This window comes from Lissotriton vulgaris, chromosome 8 (assembly GCF_964263255.1).
Source record: "Lissotriton vulgaris chromosome 8, aLisVul1.2, whole genome shotgun sequence".
Taxonomy (NCBI): Eukaryota; Metazoa; Chordata; class Amphibia; order Caudata; family Salamandridae; genus Lissotriton; species Lissotriton vulgaris.
This window is the reverse complement of record NC_141696.1, coordinates 31,337,983-31,359,320: the sequence shown is the minus strand read 5'-3', so window position 1 is coordinate 31,359,320 and position 21,338 is coordinate 31,337,983. Positions and strand designations below refer to the sequence as shown.

The window sequence follows — 21,338 nt, the reverse complement described above, 5'->3', positions numbered from 1 at the left end:
TCACCCATAGGCAGTTGGTAAAAAGATCTCCGCCAAAGAGCCCCTCTTGAGGTGAGCCCGTTGGGCATTGCACCGCCTGCCCAACGAGGAGCATACGCCAATGATGAAGCATGACACTCGCAAGGGTGTGAGGCCATTATTACCAACATATTGGATACCCAGGGTAGCCCTCCACCGAGCACTACCTTTCCCTTCCTGTGACCGTCCTTTTACCTTCCCCTACCTTCTAGTCTTTAGGAACAGCCGAGTCTTTCTTTGCTAGATACTTCATGGTGACTGCCACACAATACTTGGTTTTACAGGCTGGTCCCTTGGGTACCTCCTCAACCCCAAACGAGGGGACTCAGGATGAAGGAGGGCCTGCTAGGGGCCCCCAAATTCAGTTTTCAACAGCGTTTTCATGTCACACAGACCAATTCTCAAAGTATGTCAGAATCTGACATTATAATCAGTCAGTCAGAAACACGGTATGTAGAGGTCTACGAATTCGTTCCGACCGACTCGGATTCTCCGATTTTGGGTCAGGACCGATTCAGAATTAAAGAACGGTTACCCTTCCGACCGCGAGCATCATACTAGGTCGGTCGGAATTGTTTCCGACCGAGACGGGTGGATGGGTTCCAACATGGTCTAGGAGAATCTGACTGTTGGACAGAGGCTTTCCACCTCACATCATAATGAGGCCCTTAACTTACATTTGTTTTATTAGTATATATTAAATAATTGTATATATTTCATACTATTATTTAATTTCTACACTACACATTTTTCATCATTTTAATAACAGTGCTTGATATGTTTTACATGTTTGATAATTATTTACAATTTTTAAAGATGCATTTAACATTTTTGCATGTATCTCTATGGAGAGAGAGTCTTTGATTTAGTTTTATTTAGCAGCAATTTTTATTTTACTGCTGCCTTCTATTTTGTAATCAATTTGTTTTATTTGTTGGCTATTTTCCTGGAACCATTTCACAGAAAGGTGCTGCTGTTCTGCGGAAAAGGTAATTCTTTATTTGTAATTTAGTACAGGTTTTGAGGGTAGGAGGCATTTAGGGTGTGGGTTTAATAGTCATATATAGGGTGTTTTTATATTCAGATATATTGCTGTTAGTGTTTTTCACTAGTTTGACATTTTGCCTTTTTTATACTGTTTTTGTAATGTATCACTATGCTATGTTAAATTGTGCAATGTTAGTTATATTTTGCTGATTAACTTTTATGCATTTGTGCTTTTGGGAATGTAATGTTTTGTATGTGCTTTATTTTCATTTACAGGTTTTTCTCCCCAAAAACGTTCAATGGACATTCGGAGTTTACTTTTTTTCAAATTTAGTCAGGTTTGGTTTAAAATAAACCAATGTATTTTACTTTGATTTCCTTTTTTTCAGGTTTCCTAGAGCTGCTCTAGTTTTTAAAACGTTTTTCTCAGTTTCTTATGGGACCTAGATATTTTGGTTTGCTTCAAAGAATTTCAAGTGGATTCGTTATAGTTTTGCATCTTTGGGGGTATTTTTGGATACGTTTATCTATCTTTTGTAGGATTACTAATTTTTATTACGGAGAAACTGTGAAAAGATCTGCATTTACAGAACAGTAAGATGTATTTATTTAATTTATTTGGGTGATATTATAATGTTTATGTTAAATATATGTGATTTATACTGTGTGTTGTCATTATTTGATTTGATGATTGAGTTTGCTTTTATCTAATATATATTTTTATTATATCAGGCTTTATTAATTTGCAATTTTAAATAAATGTTTGACTGATCTAATAAACTATTATCATTTTTTTTTTAATAGGTTTGGTATGCTGGTTAAGAGTTTTTGAGGCCTTTGGTAGGTTAAAATATATTTTATATTAAGCTTTTTGCTATAATAGCTAAGTCATCTATTCTGTTGTTATCTATGAAGAGTTTGACTTTAAATTGCAGCATGTTGTATATTCTTTTGTTTTGTTTGTTAAATTCAAGGCCAGTGTGGATTCAAAGGCAGTGTACCATCCTTTCACTGCATTGTTTGTTTTGCCTTCCTGTTGCAAGGTGCTGTCATAGACAGTCCATCATGATATTTAGAATTTTAGTTGGCATCTGTGTCCGGAGCGATGCAGTCTGCCAACTGAGTGTATTCAAAACAATCCATTCAGGGACTAAGGGCCAGATTATGAGCGCGGTGGTCTGACCACCCGACAGCCATGCCTTAGTCTCCAAAAAATGCCCAGGACTGGGGTCTCTCCCACCGTAATATGATATTCCAAATAGCTACTACCAGTACTTTCACATTGCTGAAGTCTGGACCATATGTGCCCAGTCTAGTCAATGGGAAAATAGTACACAACTGACTTACCTGGATTTCATCAGGGTCAAGAGGCTGCTGTGAAGTAGAGTCCTGGAGGAAGATATTCACATTGATGACTGAGGGAAGACATGGAAATGGGTGATGATGCACCCCAAATACTTTCATTCCGTGGAATCAAAGGAGGCTGTCCCACCGCCATGGTCGGCAGCTCTTTGGAAATCAAACTAGTAGTTGGGACGGCAATTGACTTCTCTGTACCACCCTGTGACAGCTTCTTTTCCCAAACTGCTGTCGAGGCGGTCGGCTAATGGCTTGTGGTGTGGGAAGTTCTCCGGCGGTCTTTCGTTCGGCAAACCGCCAAACTTGTAATACAGTGGGCGGCAGTGAATCCGATGCCACCGCAGTGGAGGTCCGAAGTCCTCCAAACTCGTAATCAGGCCCTAAGTTTGTCTTATTTTTTTGGTAGCAAGGGCTTTCTATTAGTAAACTGTAGTGATTGGAGACCTCTTGTTTTTATTTGAAAGACAAATTTGCTGTCTGTGGAATATTCTAAACAGTGCGGATTTTTGGAGGTGTCACTATATACTTTGCTTGAAATATTACTACTTTTGCAATCACCAGGGGCACCCAACAAGGATGTCCTTGCTCACCCTTACTTTTTGCTTTTTATATTGACCCTTTAATTAATCATTTTATTTTGGAACAAAAAATTAAACCTATTTACATGGTTAATGCTAATTATCGTGCATTTTCCTACGCCGATGATATAGTGATAACTACCACCGATGTCCAGACAGCTCTTCCGGCAATTATTGATCTTGCTAAACAATTTGGATTATTCTGCGGTTATAAACTCAATCTAGAGAAAACGCAGATTCTTTGTTCGGGGAATAATCCACCTTCGAATATCTCCACTACTTCAGAGGTTACATATTTGGGAATTAAGATTTCTCTGCCTAAAGAGAAAATTCCAGAGCTTAATATAAATCCTGTGATAGTGCAAATTAATTCTACGTTACAGCATTTGGACCATTTACACCTATCATTGTACGGCAGATTTAACATCCTAAAAATGCAGATTTTTTCAAAAGTGCTGTACATGTTCCGCACTATACCATTAGAATTTCACTGTCTTTCTTTCAAAAATTTAGAACGGGCTACTTCCCGGTTTTTGTGGGGCTACAAACGCCATCGTAAAGGCCTTAAGAAAATGATACTCAGTAATGAGTGTGGTGGCTGGAATGTCCCTTACTTTTTATTTTATTATTTAGCTGCTGCATTACAATTTATAAGTCCACTTATCATGGGTGATAGAGTAAATGTACCGATTTGTCAAACACCATCGATATATGAAATGGTTATGGGCGAGAAAGTGAAGGTTAGCTTTCTTAAAGTTGTCGAGCCCAGTTACCACAAAAAAACAAAGTATAAGACATTGAAGGCAGCCTTTGGAGCTTGGCAAAAAGTTCAAAAGCATTTAGCTCTATCTAAATTAAACTTCTATACTCCTTTAACATCGTCAGGTCTCTTACCAGCCATTTTCTGTGACTTAACCATGTATAGGTGGGAGCAGAAAAGAATACGATATTTAGGGGACTTATTTTTTAATGGCCAAATTGCTTCATTTCAGGAATTGGAGAATAACTTCTCATTGGCAAGAAATGATTTTTTTAAATTTCTTCAACTTCGAAGTTTTTTACAGAGTTATCTATCTACCACCTCAGTTAGAATGATGAAAATTCCTCTATTAGAACTTTTGCAGAAAAAGCCTTGTACAGGAGCTCTTTATCTAAGCTTGATTCAAGAATGGGGGGATGATCTGGGACAATGCCAGTCGAAATGGGCTAATAAATTAGGCATCCCTGATATTGATATTTTGCTTTCTATCAAATTTGCTTCAGACTGTTTGATTACAGGGATGATGAAATCTCAGCATTTTATGTGTATTCATAACCCTTATTATACTCCAAGTACAGGCGCTAAGTGGAGTACGACTACTGGAACGAATTGCAGTCGCTGCAGGTTATTTGCAGCGGATGAATTACATAGGTTCTTTTCCTGCCCCAAACTTAGGGCGTTTTTTCAACAAATTGAAAATTTTCTTTCTGTCGCTCTTAAATGTGAGATTACTGTAACTATCGAGCTGGTGCTATTGGGTATCGAGTATACCCATTCTAGATCAAAGCCAATATCTTATTTTTTATTTATATGTATGGCGGCGGCCAGGTCCTGTATTACTAAAGAATGGATCAGTCCAGATCCCCCTTCATTCTTTAATTGGCGTGAAAAATTATTGTCTATGTATAATATCGAGTCCGCTATTTATAAGTTAAAGGGGGTCAAAAGAAGAGCTTTGGGGGAGAAAATTTGAGCACCTATTACTGAATGGATTTAATCATATCGCTTGAATTATATAAATTGTGTATATTGTTTGTATTTAATGTTGATGGTTTCTTGTTTATGTATTTCTGTATTGCTGTATTTCCTTGTAAGAAAACAATAAACTAAAAATATATTTTTTTTAAAAATGAAATATTACTACTTGCCTTGTATGTCTTTGTGGAGGTATATTTTTAGAATGGATTAAATCATCGCTTGCTCAAAGTCTATGATTATTTTTGGGAGTAATAGTTACTTATTTCATGTTTTATATAGTGTAAGAGCTTGTAGGAAGTGCTGCTTTGTTTATTTGGTAGTGGGGATACATAAAAGGGATATTGGTGTTTTGATATTCACCATTTATGGTGCATATCTGAGTGGGTGATTTGGGACACATTTTGAAGGTCACATCCATCATTCAGGGTTGACATTGACTAAATGTCATTTAGTTGTTTGCTGTAAAGAATATTAGGATTTATTTCTCATTATTTGGGTTGTCATGTAAAAGGCAACGTTTCTCATTATCTGTAATTGTTAAATTTTCAGGTATGTGTATGCCCCAAGTACACCATAAAGCTGACGGCGTCCCACCCAATGTATTCAAATACTGCATCAACAGACTCTATAATTGCTGCGTCTGAAGTTTTCTCTGCTGACCATGAGTACTCCATCACAGTTATTATTGTAAGGCTCTCTCGAGCTAATGTAGATGTCCCCATTGTGCTGGCAGTGTCCTGTTGGCAGTTTACTGATGAGCGAGTCCCTGGCGAATTGGAGATCGCTAAGTAGTACTTTTGTATATGCAATTGCCTGTTTTGTTACATATCGCATGTCACACGAACAACATACAAACATCATAGTACACACATCCACATGGACGACAAGTACAGCACGCACCTGTACCACATCAATATTTTGGGTCAATACAGGTGTGATCAATCAATAAGTGAATTGTGAAGTGCACTATTCACATGTAGGGGTATCAAGGCGCTTGGTGGGTGCAGCTCTGGTCAGTCATAGAGACGGGTCTTGAGGGTCTTCCTTAAGATGTGAAGAGTGGGGGCACGTCTGATGTTGATCGGGAGCTCATTCCAGGTATTTGCCGTGATGTAGGAGAAGGCTCTTCCACCCGTTCTGGTTCTGCGGATGCATAGGATTTCAGCGAGGCAGAAGTTGGTGGATCAGATATTCTTTTCTTTATGTGTAAGGAGATTCTTTTGTTGAGGTTCGGGGGTCTGGTGTTGTAGAGGCATTTCTAGGCGGGGTGAGTATCTTGAAGGTTACTCTCTTTTCTACTGGGAGCCAGTGGAGGTCTCACAGGTGATGTGTTTGTGTCGAGGGATGCAAAGGACAGTGTTCTGTATTTCCTGGAGCGTGCAGAGCATAAATATGTTGATCCTGGCATAGAGGGCGTTTCCGTAGTCCATTCTTCTGGTTATGAGTGCATGGGTGATGGTCTTTCTTGATTTGGGGGATCCATTTGAAGGTCTTGCGGAGGATGCGGAGGTTGTTGAAGCATGTGGATGTGACAGTGTTGATCTGTAGGGTCATGGTGAGGGAGAACTTGAGAATGATGCCAAGGTTCTGGGCCTGGTCCGTGGGGGTGGGGAGCTGCTGAGGGTGGTGGGCCAACAGGTGTTGTCCCATGCAGAGGGGGAGGGTCTGAGGATGAGGTCTTCTGTCTGCTCCAAGTTAAGCTTTAGGCAGCTGCTGCTCATCTGGGATACAAAGTCCTTCATTCCTTCCTGCAAGCTGAGTCTGGTGATCAGGGCATCCTTATTGAGGGAGAGGCTGAGCTGGGTGTCTTCAGTGCAGGATACTATGGTGACTGTGAGTCTATGTTGTCTGACGATAGCGGCGAGGGGGTCATGTAGATTTTGAAGAGAGTGGGGCTGAGCGATGATCTTTGGGGTACTCCCGAGTTGATCTCTGTGGGTTCGGAGAGGAAGGGTGAAAGTCTGATTCTTTGGGTTCTTCCGGTGAGGAAGGAGTGGAGCCAGTCGAAGGTGGTTCTCTGTATGCCGGCATCGTGAAAACTGTCAGTGAGAGTGCAGTGGGAGACTGTGTCAAAGGCTGCAGAGATGGCAAGTAGGATCAGGGCCACGGTGTAGCCTACGTCAAGGAGAGTGCAAAGTAGGGTGGTCTCTGTGCTGTGGTTGCTGTGGAATCCAGATTGGACAGGTCAAGGATGAAGTTCTCATTGATGAATTTTGTTAGTTGCCTGTTGATGATCTTCTCAGTGTCTTAGGTCGCAAAAAAGAAGGAGAGAGATCGGTCGGTAATTCAGGTCTGTTGGATCTGCTGAGGGCTTCTTGATGAGGGGCTTGAGTGCTGCGCACTTCCAGTCATTGGGGAATGTGCTGACTATGAAGGTGGCATTGATGGTACGTCATAGCTCAGGTGCAATGGTGGCAGCAGCTCTGTGGAAGATGTGCGGAGGGTAGGGGTCCATGGGGGCTCCTGAATGAATGCCTTTCATGGTCGACGAAGTGTCTGTGGTGGTGGCCGTGGTCATGGAGGAGATGGTGGGCTGGTTATGGTTGCTGGGTGGAGGAGTTGAGTGAATTTCCAGAGTCTGTTTGTTGAAGTTGATATAATTTCCAGGTGGAAGTAGGAGCCGAGTTTGTCACAGAGGTCCTGGGAGAGTTGGTGAATTCCTAGATAATGTTGAAGAGTTCCTTAGCATTTGTGGTGTTGGAGTGGACTGTGTTTTAGATGAAGGTCCTTTTGGTAGATCTGATGAGTTGGTGGTATTCTGTCAGGGCATTCTTGTGTGTTGTGCGGTCTTCAGATGTTTTGCTGTGTCTCCAATTCTTCTTGAGACTTCTGCAGGTGCGTCTGTAATCATGGTGGTCGGTGGTGAACCAGGTGACTTTCCTGGGGTGCTGTTTGTCGGGGTTGTAGAGGGGGGTGGGCTTGTCTGCGCAGTTGGTGATCCATCTGTGAAGTTCTTTGGCTGCAGAGTTGGTGTTGGTCAAAGTGGGGGGCATCGTGGTTAAGGGCGGAGTTGAGGTGCTCCTCAGTGACCTTGCTCCAGTTTCTTCACGGAGGGCATGATGTAGGATTGGGGTCAGTGGATTTTTTGACATGGAAGTGTCCTGAGTGGTGGTGTATCCTGGGGGGTTGTGTGGTGTGGCTGAAGTGGATGTTGTTGCCTCTTGGGAAAATTGGGTTGAGGGTGTGTCCTGCCTTGTGGGTAGGGGTGGTGACGAGTTGTTTCAGTCCAAGGGTGGCAGAGTTGGGGTTGGTGAGGTTATCGAGGCTGAAGTTGAGGTCTCTGAATAGTATGTAGTCCATGGAGGCGATGGTGTGGGGCGCGATCAGGTCAACAATGTTTGTGGTGAACGCTGTTTGGGGTCCAGGGAGTCTGTAGGCAAGGGTGCCATGCATGATTGTTCTGGGGCTGGTCTGCATCTGGGAATGGAGGTGTTTGGTGGTGGACAGGGGGTCGCTCATGCTGGAAGTGGTGAGTCGGAGGGAGCTCTTGTGTGTCTCCTCCTGGGTGGTTGGGGCAGTACGCAGGATATTGAATCTATTGCTATTGGTGGTGCCACTGTCGGGCGCGGAAGTGGGGTCTGTCCACGTTTCTGTGAGGAAGTCGATGTCTGGCAAGACGGTGTCAAGGAGGTCTAGATCTCTACAGCATGTCTGTGCAGGGAGTGCATATTGAGGAGGATGCACCTCAGGACTTCGGGGGTGCTAGCGTCCAGCGTGGGGGCAGCAACCATGGGGGGTAGAGGATGGTGAAGGTTTGCTGAGAGTGTCAGCAGGAGAACTGGCAATGAGTGGTGTTGGGTATAGACAGCTGGCAGATTTTGTTTCTTCCAGGGTTGAGTGTGAGGGTGGCAGCTTAGTTGTAGTGGTGGGTGGCGAGAGAACCAGGGTCCCTTGCACTGGTCACGGTTGGGTCCCGGACAGGCACAGACAGGCTTGCCTTTGGCACGCATGTGGCACACCCGCTGCACGGCCACGCAGCAGCCGCCATAAAATAGGGCGGAAGCACAGCTGGGAGGCGGGAGCGTGAACCAGCAGGGTGAAGGAGCCAGAGGGCAGCAGCGGCACGAAAAGGACGGTGAAAAACAGGCATAGAGGATACAAACAAAGGGCACAGGTACATAGACAAATACAATTAAAGGCAGGAAATTAAAGGCACAATATCAAACAAACAAAAAACTGGCCCAAACACGAAGACAGACACCTGCGGACCAGCAGAAGAGCAATGCTCTCCCACTGGACCACCAGGGATGAGGCACAGGCCTTGAACACCTACCTTCACAGAAAGGTGTAGGGGTAGGAGCAGCAGCAAAACAGTGGTGCTTCTGGGGCGAAGAGCAGAGGTCTGAGGTCTTGCTCACATGTCTGAGCAGTGGCTGCCATTAAATAGGCCGTACTTACTTTAATAAGTTGTGAAATGCACAATACTGCTTTCCACATAAGAAAAATTGCATGTAAGAGCAATGCAAAAATACATGATGCTACAGCATTTACCAGCACATGATTCATATGAAGACAATTGTAAAAGTAACTTACCTTAGATCCTGGCAAGAATGGATTTGTTTGGCATCATGGTGGAGTTAGAGAAGCAAAGGAGGGACCGGGACAATGCCATTCAAGATGGAAATGGGAGTGGAAAACAGGAAAAAATCTTTATAGCTTTTCCTTTAATTCCTCCGACACAAAGTAGGCGGTTTTCCTGCCACAGTTGCCTCAAAGGAAAAGCATATCTAAGTTTACTCAGCTGGAAGCCTAGTTGGGCCCCTGTGGTCAGATGATGCTCCCACTTATGCTGTCAAGACGGCCAAACAATCCTGGCGGAGTCAGCAAACCTCAGAAGGTCTTTTGTCTACAAACCAACTAACATCTAAATACGGTGGGTGAACCACCAAGTAGGAGGTGGTCAGGCCGTTAAAAAAGTGGCAGCGGGACTATTATTTCTGAAATCTAAACCAGGCACTCAGTTTTTGCACCCACTTGGTGGAAGTTTTGAAATTGTTCCAACCAAGTGAGAGTAAACCACTATATCAGAGAGGTGGGCGCCCCGGGACATAGTAAGAGCTGGCCCTTGGAGGTGGGATTCCCAGGCCATTAATGGCGATGGGAGGGGAGCCGAGTGACCCTCCACCCTTTTCAAATTGCTGCCTGGCCCTGAGGGTTGGAGACCTCTGTGCTGAAATTGGCTTGGGGTGAAGGCTGCATACCCGTGATCCTATGCAAAATCGTAGCAAAATGTATAAAGATTTTTTTTAAAACATTTAGGCCTCCACCACCAGGCCTAAGCGGTCAGGGTATTCCTTCCCTGCCCCCTTGTTGATTTTCTGCCTATTTTTGGGACTCTGGCCGAGTACCGAGCCCCAAAACGGATGACACAGGTAAACAGCCCTTACTAAGAATCCATCACACCACATGTTGTTACAATGTAGTTGTTGCCCCCTGCAGCAAGACCTTATTACGACGTGCGAGGTAATGGTATGCGTTGTTACAATGCGGTCACTGTAACAGCCGCGTTGTCACAACATGCGGGGTGATGGCTATCAGAATAAAGAGGCATATTTCCTGGCTGAAGTGGGGCAGCTAATCAGATCCAACAATGTGATCTGTCAGATTCGCTGACCCTCCATGCCCCTAGATACACAAAAGTATTTTTTTCTTCAATAACACCCAAACTACTGAATATATTTACACAAATTACAAAAAGAGATATTTCTTGACCAAGATTTTGCTTTCTGCCAAATTTGGTGTAATCCCTTTCAGTGGTTTGGGCTGTAGTTGTGTCTAAAATCCCTGTGGGAAATTGCATGGTGACCCCACTTGACAAATCACCCTAACACTTTCAAGACAGCGGCTGATGTGAGTTGCAGACTAGTTTTGAAAACTCTGTGAAGATTCGTCAAATGGCGCCAAAGTTAATTCGAAAACAAAAAATATGTAAACAAGGGGGTTTATTCCGATCTTGGTCGGAAGGTCTCCGAATCGGCTTTGCAATTGCCTAAACTGATACAGAGACTTCTTTCTGACTGGTTTGTTTACAGCTCCAAATGACCAAGTACAATGCCTGGAAAACGTTAGCACTGACTGAATCGGTTCCGAAAGGCATTTAGAGGGATAGAGCCCTCCGGAGCCGGTTCTTACAGCTGTATGGACTAGGTTTTCCATGTCAGCAATTCTGAGGAATGATTCTGAGAGCCTTTTTCGATTCGGTTTGCCTGGATCAAAAAGGCTTCCAAAATCGGTCTTTGGGGACCCGTAGCTGCCCCCCCTCATCTGGGGCCCTCCAAATTCTACCTATGGGTCCCATTTACCCAACCATGCATAGTGTGTTGGGCACTATGGTGTGCCCACCAAAGGGTGCACACTTTTTCCCACACACCCCTTTTTGCAATGACTGCCTGTGTACACCTTCGGTACACAGGCTCCCATCGAGTTCAATGGGGGTCCGAGCGAACCTAGTCCATCACTATAAGGATGCATCAAAATCGGTCCCACGGGCTCCCGGAACGCGATTTGCTTGGAAAGCTCTCCTGAACCAAGTCTTTCGGGGGGCTTTTCTAATGGGATCAGAATCGGGGGCAAGATCCTAACTATAACTACCTACTGGTGAGAACCAATAGGTATGTGTAGTTTGGTGTTTAAATATTTGTATTTAATGCAACTTTTTGGGGGGTTTAATTGTATATATTTTATATTTATCATTTTTTGGGGATTAATGGCAAATATTTTGTTGATGTAATATATTGTAATTTAATGTAAATATATGTATAACAAGTTTAGGGTTTATTTGAAGTGATTGTTTCATGTGAAAAGCTTTTTAATATCATGTTATTAATGAATATTTATTTATTTGATGGTAATATTGTGGTGGATATTGTGTGAATTGCTATTTTTTTACATAAACGTTTATTTAAAGACAACTATATTTTTGATTTTGACATAAGTAAAATTTGACATTTTTAACAATGAAATTTGTGTTCTTGATATTTGTGATTTTTATAGTTAAGTATACAGACTTTGATATTGTTGTTATCTATATTTAATTTCCGATATTTCTGTGTTTTGATATTTTATGGCTCGGAATTCTGTCAATGATCCGTACTGACCAATCTCAATGTAAGAGGGTGGCTTGCATTCTATAAGGAGGCAGATATATAATTGTACTTGCTGTGAATCGCTCTGATACCCTTGGGTACAACTAGGGCTATACAAAACTTTTAAATAAATGTATCCATAAAAAGCACACAAGGTTGCTAACTGCCAAGCACATCATCCAAGAGGATGACCTTTCCCTCCAATGAGGTAGAGTCTGAAAGGGGGCTTTGAAATAAGAGTAGTGCTTAATGTAATGTATGGCATTGCAACATTTATATAGTGCTTACAACATGTGGTGCTCTGAAGTGCGTGCCTCCATGAGTTGCAAGTTATACTGTGTAGGGTGTGTGGTTGAGAGTGTGTTGTATTTTTTTTCATCATCTGTGGGAAGTGGTTCCTTCCGCATGAGAGGACGATTGTGCTGCGGTTACCATTTGATGGGATGTAGCTCTCAGACGAGTGATACATGTAGATGTATGAGAGACAGGCATGCAGTGTATAGTTTTCAGTAATCTGGTAACATTGAGCAGCTCGGGTATTTCTTATGTTTATATTCTACTTAGTGGGTTACTGCCCTGGATTGTATTTTGTTTAATGTGTGTGAGTTTATTGTCGTGAGCAAGAATTGTTTGCTAGGATTGACTTTGTTAAACTCATCCCTTATTTAATTATCATGGTGAGATTTCAAGAAATAGTAGTACTTTGTAGCTAGCCGGGATCTGCAGTGGTGAACTAAATTATAGCTCTGTTTTGGCCATATGGCAATCTCTTCAGTTATTTAATGCCTGGTGAAAAGGTTATGGTGTTTTATTGTACAGTACTGGGTGATGGGCATGGTCCCAACCAGTTTTATCATATGCGAGTAACGGAGGGGCACGAGAGGTAATAGGGTATTGTTATGCAGCCTGTATGAACAACACTCATCTAACACCTGAGTATTTTGATATTAGTTTCGGTTGGGTAACATTGTTTTGTAATTGCATTTATAAAGCACTTACTAACCCTAATGAAGGGTTGTAGCACTCTATGCCGGGATGCATGCTGCTCTGCAATGAGGGGCTTTTATGGTTATTGTTGGTTATAGCGATTCAGTCTTACACTCTAATGGAAACTGGCCCGTGCAATTATTCAATTTTCTATGTGGCAGATTAAATTAATACTGGTTAGGTGTGATTTTAGTGGGAGAGAGGGTTATGTGAATGTATGCATTGGTTAGCAATAATAATAGATTGAATACATGAAATTAGGTCAGAGCGATCGGCTCCCAGCCTTCACCAGCAATATAGAACACCGGGCTCAGGCTTCCACTGACATATCCAGCTGTTCCCCAACACCTTTTGTCTGGCCACTCTTGCTCAACACCCTAGATACAATTAGCAAAGCTATGACCCTTCATGTCGACAAGCTTGACACCCAAGTAGATCTTTTAAACATTCTAGCTACTCACGTCCAGAGGATTGAACAAAAAATATGTCGCTTCAATGAGATGATTGCAAAGGTACAGCGAGACCAAGAAACTACATACCAATCATGCCACTGCCACTGCACCCAAATCATTGATAAACATGCTGCGGTTCCAATTTTACTGACAGACCTCCTGGGCACTACCAGGAAAGCCCTTTCAAACAATTCTCACAAGGCAGGGAAAGTTCATGAGGCCCCACTGGAAAAGGATTCGGCATACCCTAAGCCCACGGAAGGACAAATTATCGGCAGCATGGGCACCTCCACAACTTCAATCTTCGAAAATACACCTGCACCCACGGCCGTCAATGCCCACGATATCTCTAATACCTCGGCCTCTCAATTTCTCGATAACTATGATCAGTCTCCAGCAAGGCCGGCCATAGTAACTAAGCCACTAACTAAGCGGGAGAAAAAACACCTTAGAAAAGCGAGAAAAAGTAAACAACCAAGTCAGTCAATTAATGTAACTTCTGTCCTACTTGAAGAGGGAAGGAAACAAAGCATTAAAGACAAGGTCCTAAATACTTTGGAAGCAACAAGCAACAAGGAATCCCTAATCCCCCCACTTGACTTCCTTGCTACATTTAGCAGTCCAAATTACACCAAAATTAAACAATAGTTGTCAGACAATGTATACAGTCTATTCAAACCGCCAACCAGGAAAGAGAAGCAACACCATAACACCTTGTTTAAGCAAACAGCAAATACTGCCTCTCCGTCCAGGATTGAATTGAAAGATCGAATCACAATGCAACTCAGACAGGACGACACGCTAAAGGACAATCCCGGGAAAGACTGCTGCAACCTTGACAAAATTAACAAGCCTGGTCCGGAATGCATCGCCATCACCAACATAAAGGTCAATAAAACTCCCACACAAAATAATACTAATGTCTCTCTGCTCTTGCCCTTGATGCTCTCAGGGCCCACAGGGGAAGCAACTACAATGAAATATGGCTCTGATTACGCGTCGCAGCTTGGGATCTTCCCAAATAATAATAAATAAGACTTTATCCCCCACTATGTCTCAAGGGGCAATCACGACTTCCTTAATAGAAGCGTTCTGTTAAAGTTATTCAATGCATTCCCTTCATTGAGCCATATTAACTCCAGGGATATTGAAAGAATAGGGTTCTACCAGAATCAGCATTCTGCGGAATTCCAAGAATCAACCACCGCCACGTTTACTTACTCCCTCCTTACTGAGCAAATATGGCAGCAGAGAGTCCCCTTTGAAAAATGGGGCATTGTGTTAAAAAAAACGACCCCCGTGTTATCCCAGCCCATTACACATGCCTAAACGTAATGCGGGTCTGTTAAAAGGCGCCAAAGGCCCGGACAACCAAAGTCCTCTTCCAGGCATAGACTCCAAGGCCAGGATAATCACAATCACCTTCGCCCACTCCGAAGCCAGTCAGCCCACTGGATCCTGGCACTTAAACATGCGCGGAATCTTCCTAGCCGGGGCATGAAAAAATCCACAAGTTGCCACAAACTCACTCAAAGGCTGTAAAGTCTGCTCCTGGAACATATTTGGTCTTGGTACGAAACTAGAAGACCCAGACTTCATGGAGTTTATCACACAGTATAAAACACTCCTTTTCCAGGAAACCTGGCTAATAAAATCTACTCCCCTAGTAGGTTACAAGGAATTCCAGAATTTGGCTATAAAGGGGACCAACCAAGGGAGAGCAAAAGGGGGCCTCGCCACCTTCATTTCAACCGGACTCGCCGTCGCCATAGACCTTGATTCCCCCTGGCTGTTATGCGTCAAACTTGACATTCCGCCTTTCACCAGCCTACTGATCATAAATATTTACATTCACCCCACGCCCAAACAAAAACGGGAAAGTATTGACCGCTTATTAGCCTCAATTGCCACTCTAAAACTTGACTACTCCGAAGCCAACATCATTTTGTCAGGAGACTTTAATATCACTTTATCGCAAGAAACAAATGGCACCAGAAGGCACACTCAGGCCAAAACTCGATGTGACACTCTTGGCAAACAATGCGCAGTCCATCTGTACTATCTGCCAATGCGAATCCTCAATGGTCATAGCCTGACAGACACCCCAGCAGTATACACAAGGGTCACTCAAAAGTCAGCCTCAAATATTGACTATTCTTTCACGGACCATAACCTCGTTTCTCAGATCACAAACTTTCAAATCTTTGACAGAGCAGAGAGCGACCACCAACCGCAATCCTTCACGTTCTTAAGAAACAACACAAATCCAATTCTCACTAACGCAATGTTGCAACAACCTCATTGCTACAACCTCAGACGCCTCACTTGGAAAAAGGATAATATAAGTGACTTTATGGAAACATGTATCAGCATCTTGGAGAATTCCAAAACCGAACCATCTAGCATTCGGGCTTGGGAGTCATTCACCTTTGAACTAAATCGAAAATGGTCCAAACAAGCTATTGGCAGAAAAGCAGGAAAATCGTTGGGGGCAGCATGGTTCACCAAGAGCCTAAGAACTTAAAAACAACAACTGAATAAATACCTACGAAAACTAAGAACACAGGGCTCATCTTCCACCCAAGACCAACTACTTAAAATTTCCAAAGCCAGAAAAGACCTTAAAAGAGACATCATGGTGGCCAAGAAAGTATTCCAGGAGCATCTCTGGGCAAAACTCCATTACTTTTGCAAACAAAGGGACTCCAAGATGTTCTGGGAAATCATCAACCAGTTAACAAATGGCAGGAACCGACACCATAACTCGGACATTATGGAGGAAACATGGAGAGCCCTCATTGAATCATTATATAACGAAACCTTCCCCCAGGCATCGTCGACTGTGGCTTCCATCAAGTAACGGAGCCACTGCTATAGACCCAGCAAAAAATGACTACCCCCTCTAATTCAGATTTTGTTCCGCAGATCCTTAAAGAACAAGTCTTAAAAACAATAAAAAAATTAAGATCTGAGGGTGCTCCTGGGCCTAATGGCCTCCCGAACGCCTTGTTTCGGCACAACCCACCATTCTGGGAAGATCATTTGTCTCCTCTGTTTTCGGAAATTTGAACCTCTAACACAATCCCGGACTCATGGAGGGGAAGTATTCTAAGCCTCATATATAAATCGGGTTCCCGTTCTGATCCTTCAAATTACAGATTGATTGCGTTAATCGATGTGGAGGCTAAAATCTACGCATCAAACCTGCTGGTAGATCTAGAGGACTGGGCGGCACGAAAAAACCTTATTTCACCTACGCAAACTGGATTTAGGGCCGGGATGGGCACCCTGACGAACATTTCCGCTGTAACCCTCTTGGCCAATCAAGCTCTCAGAAAATCAAGGCCACTCTACATATGCTTCATTGACCTTAAAGCAGCCTTTGACAAGGTTTCAAGAGCTAAGCTATGGGCAAAAATGCACAACTGGGGGTCCCTGCTAAGTTGCTGGAGGCCATAATCAATCTGTACTCCCAGACATGGGTCAAGATCAGGAAAGGAGACGGGCTCAGCATTACAAAGAAGATTCACACAATCAACGGGCTAAAACAAGGGTGAGTGCTGGCACCGTGTCTCTTTAACATTTACACTGCCGACATGGATGAGCACCTTCGGTCAATCCAAAGTGACCCTCCGAAACTTGGCAAAACACCCATACCCAGCCTTCAATATGTGGATGACATTGTCTTACTGGCGCAAACGCCAATTGGTTTGCAACGACTAATCACTGAACTTGGAGCTTATACCACCTCGGTCCAACTGACCATCAATCACCAAAAAACAAAGGTGATGCGCTTTAACAAACACCATAAAGCCGATCGCAAACTCACTTGGACTGTGGACAAGCGACCTTTGACCGAGGTGGATTCATATAAATATCTTGGTTTCCAAATTGATCGCAAACTCACGTTCAAGATTCATCAGTCCCAAGGTCGCATGAAATCCAAACAGCTGCAGTTTGCCTTCAAAATTTTAAAAAACAAGCTATCAGGCGGCTCCACTGGCCACCTACTGAAGGTTATAGCAGCATAATTCCTGCCCTCCATCTCATATGGCACAGAAATCCTGAATGGCAAGGACGCTACCGGCTTGAACGTGGAACAATCAATTCTTTTTAAGAAACTGTTTGCAATCCCCCGCCATATTCCGCAAGCCCAAATCCGACTTGAGTATGGTCTAAGAAACCAGGGGCCCGATGTAGGTCGCCATTTACCGGCGGGTAACAGCCGATTCGGCCGTTACCGACCGGTAAATGGGATTTCTTGATGTAGGTGGCCTATTTTACAGATTCAGTAAATTTACTGAATCGGTAAAATACCGAATCTGTATTTTTACCGATTCGGTAACTTCTGTATGTAGGTGGGACTCTTCTGAGTCCCAAAGGCCTGTCAGATTCGCTATTTTAACACCCAATCCAATTGGGTGGTAAAATACCGAATCCAGGTGTGCATGCACATGTGTGCATGCACACCTATGCCATGTGACAGACAGACATGCCCTTAGGGCATGTCTGTGTGCCACATGGCACACATGCCTGTATTTGGGGTGCTAGAGGGTGTCAAAGTGACACCCCCTGCACCCTTGCTGCAATCGGTATTTACCGAATCGGTAAATACCGATTCGGCAATGCCCATTGATTCCTATGGGCTGCAAAGCCCATCGGAATCAATGGGCATTACCGATTCAGTATTTACAGAATCGGTAAATACCGAATCTCAACGATTCGGTATTTACCGAATCTGAAATACCTACATCCCCCTGCCTCCATTTTACCACTTCTTAAATACCGAATCGGTATGATTCGGTATTTAAGAAGTGGTAAAATGAATTTACCTACATCTAGCCCCAGATCCCCGACAGACAAGGCACACTAGTCAAGTACTAATGGAGGATGCGGGACGCAGAGGAAAACACACTCGCGCACCACTGTTGGCTAGACATTGAAAAGCAAGCCAGCCTCAAAAATTCAATCTTCGAAGTTCTGAATGCCTCGCTCTCAGCACTGAAGTTGGAGGAGGCATGGCTCACAGCTCCTACCTACTCCGGCTTTAAATCAGTGGTCAACAAAGCCATAAAACGGCATTCTTTATTATTAGACAAAACTGCCCTGGCAAAAAACAAACACGCCTGGGCCGTGATGCAGTCATACCAGAGGTTGTAACTCCAACCCTACTTGCTAGATCACTTCCCGCATCAGAAAAACACTTTTTCACTTTATTAAGGCTTGGGTCATACCCATCAAAGGACCTAACCCCGAAATGGAAATACGAATGGCAATCAAAGGAATGCCGCCTGTGCGGATCTTGAGATGAGTCCTTACTGCATCTACTATGCATTTGCCCTGCATTAACAGAAACGCGCAAAATGGGCCTCCGGGAGGTCTTCAGGAAGGAACAAATAAGAACTTGTAGAGCAGCAGTGATTCACTGTCTCATGGGCTCATCCATCCCACTGTCCTACAGAGCCATAAACTTTCTAAAAAACGCAGCAAGAGAACTGGCCAATGCAGAACCAGTTAACCAACTCACCCAGCGTTAGATCATTTGGCTCCGAAATCACTAGACAGCTTTGCTAACATGTTACTACTTTTACAAAAAAAACAAGAGAGAGAAACAAAAAAATACCGCCTTTTATATCTTTTACAAAATAATAATTACGTATATCTTTCTATGTTTTACTCATGGTGGTTTTCCCACCCTTTTATGTTTTTTTAATGAAATCAAATAAAAGTATATTGACTTGACTAGGTATTGTTAAGTTGCAGGTGTCAGACTTTTCAATGAGAGATAAATGCAGGCAATTAGGGTATGTGACTCCTTATGTTATTGAAATACACATCACCAGGGCACTGCGGGTGGGGAAACAGAATACACAGATAGAGACATAGACAAATATCATATTTTGCAAAAGAGGGCTTTACCCTGCATGCCGTTACACCACAAGTATTACAATGTGCTGACCTTCACAAGATACCATAATGTGATGGAGGGCTTTAAATTAAGCATAATAACATTGGTGCGATTTGATGAATCTTCACAAAACGTCCCATTCACCTCACTCCCTTCCTTGAATTTTTTGGAGTGACCCATCAAGCAGGTCACAAAACATGTTTGCCCCATTAATTGTTCCATAGGAAAATTTGACACAGCTTCATCCAAAACAGCTGAATGGAATTATACCCGATTTGGAACAGAGTAGAGAAAAAAGCTTCTCCTGCATGGGTGGGACTAAATAAACAGAGCAGGCTCCTCCAGCACATAGGATGGATATCCCAAGGAGAGTCATCAGGGAACGCTTGCCAAATATCCTCCAGATTTTACCAGAGTTCTGCTTGGACCCACTTTAATATAATGGCTCCTACTCAGTTGCACCCAGTATGGGTCCCTGCTGTCAAGTTGGTAGGGGCCAAGAGAGACTAGTGGTTCACTATGAGGCCCCAAAATGAATATAAAGTCTAGGTGGACTGGGTGACCCGGAACTTCAACCTCCCACTCAAAGGGTACATTGCCAAGAAGAACAAAACAGTATGATTCCGACGCTCTCTCCTGAAATGAACTTTAAACTTGTTCCCAAGAGAAGCCCGCAGAAATGCAGTTCAAGCCATAATCTTTACAACGTGATGCATCCAGGGATATGTGTCACGTTGTAAAGCTCTGCATCACATTATACCTGCGTCAGGTATAATGTATGCTGGGTGGGGGTTCCAACGCAAAAGAAGCCTCACTGCGCCACTTCTAGGATGCTCCTGCTTCAAATTCTTACGCCTGCTTGAAGCAGGCATAAGGAGTGATGCAGCGCAATAAGGATAGGCATCCCCTGCATTGCTGGAGTTGCGTTGTGCTTTCAACATGACTCCAGCAATGCGTGACTTTTGTGTCAACATATGTGTCAGAATTTCTGACACATCTGTCAATCCTTGCGCCATGGTTCTCGTATTGTAAATACGGCGCATCCATAGTGGAGCAAGGGCTTCTCAGGGTGGTTCAGGGAAAGTGATGCATCTCCACATAAGCGTCACGTTTTTGTAAATCTGCCCCATAATATCTAACACAGTCCCTTTGCAAAATGTTCCAAATTGTCAAGCTCAGATGTTCACACATTTTTATAAGATAGGATTTGTAATTCTGTTACCTGCCACGGCTGAATATCTTTGATGTCAGCACATGATTCATTGATAAAAGGCCCATGTCCTGGCTCACAAGTAATCAGAGCATTTAATGCATGAGCAATCGCATAAACTGCTGTATAAGTGTGGTAAGTGTAGCTCAGGTCATTGAGTTCAAATAAAGTTCTTGCCAGTTTCTTCAAAGATCTGTCCCCCAAACAAGACATGGCCTTACTTTCTATCTCTTCAGCAGTCACAGTTATGTTTCCATTTGTCCCTGGAAGTTTACAATGCAAAGCTTTCTCCCAGAAAGTATTCATAAAAATGTCCTCCGGGTACTTAGAAGGATGTAGGTTGGACAAGAATTCTTCAAAATTAGGCATGTGTTCTGTGTGAGGTGCTATCCCTAAAGATCCATTCATTATCTTCCAGGCCTGGCCGTCCAGGAGTCCAGGAGTTATGATAAATGATGCTGTGAATATCAAGACTTTACTGCTTACATTTTGTTCATACATGGTTTGTAGTAACACCTTGACATGCACCTCAGGGCTGTGAACAATGATAACCTTCACCAAATGTTCTTTAATCATCTCAACAATTTGCAGGACTTTCACCTTGGAGAATCGAAGGTTAATTTGTTCCATGAAAGCCACACAGCCTCCAGTTTCCTCAATCCCTTTCTTTATGCCCTGACCTCCTTGCAAGCCCACCTCATCATTAGAAATGATCATCCCCACCCATGCCCAGTTCAAGTGCCCCATCAGTCGTGCCAGGGCGATGTTCTGGAATGTGTAACCGGGCACCGTGCGCAGGAAGGAAGGAAACTGCAGCTTGTCGCTGAGTGAAGAAAGCACAGAAGAATGGCTAATCTGTCACAAAATGGAAACATCAGAAACAATTAAGAAAAAGGAAATGGTGTCTCAATATATACGTCAGACATTGATTAACATGAAACAATTAAAACTGATGGTATCATTGATACACCTCTACTTAGAGACACCTATGATGGGTTTATCCACTTTGAATGTTC

The 21,338-nt window shown here is 43.2% G+C and overlaps 1 protein-coding gene across 1 annotated transcript in view; it reads right to left on the bottom strand.

Moving 5' to 3' along the window:
* Window positions 1–21,039, bottom strand: part of LOC147693308 (extracellular calcium-sensing receptor-like) — a 76,622-nt gene extending 55,583 nt beyond the window's left edge. The window contains exon 1 of the mRNA XM_086935919.1: window positions 20,335–21,039. Coding sequence (XP_086792045.1) covers window positions 20,335–21,039 — 705 coding nt within the window. The remainder of the gene's footprint in view (window positions 1–20,334) is intronic.
* Between the last annotated feature and the right edge of the window lie 299 nt (window positions 21,040–21,338).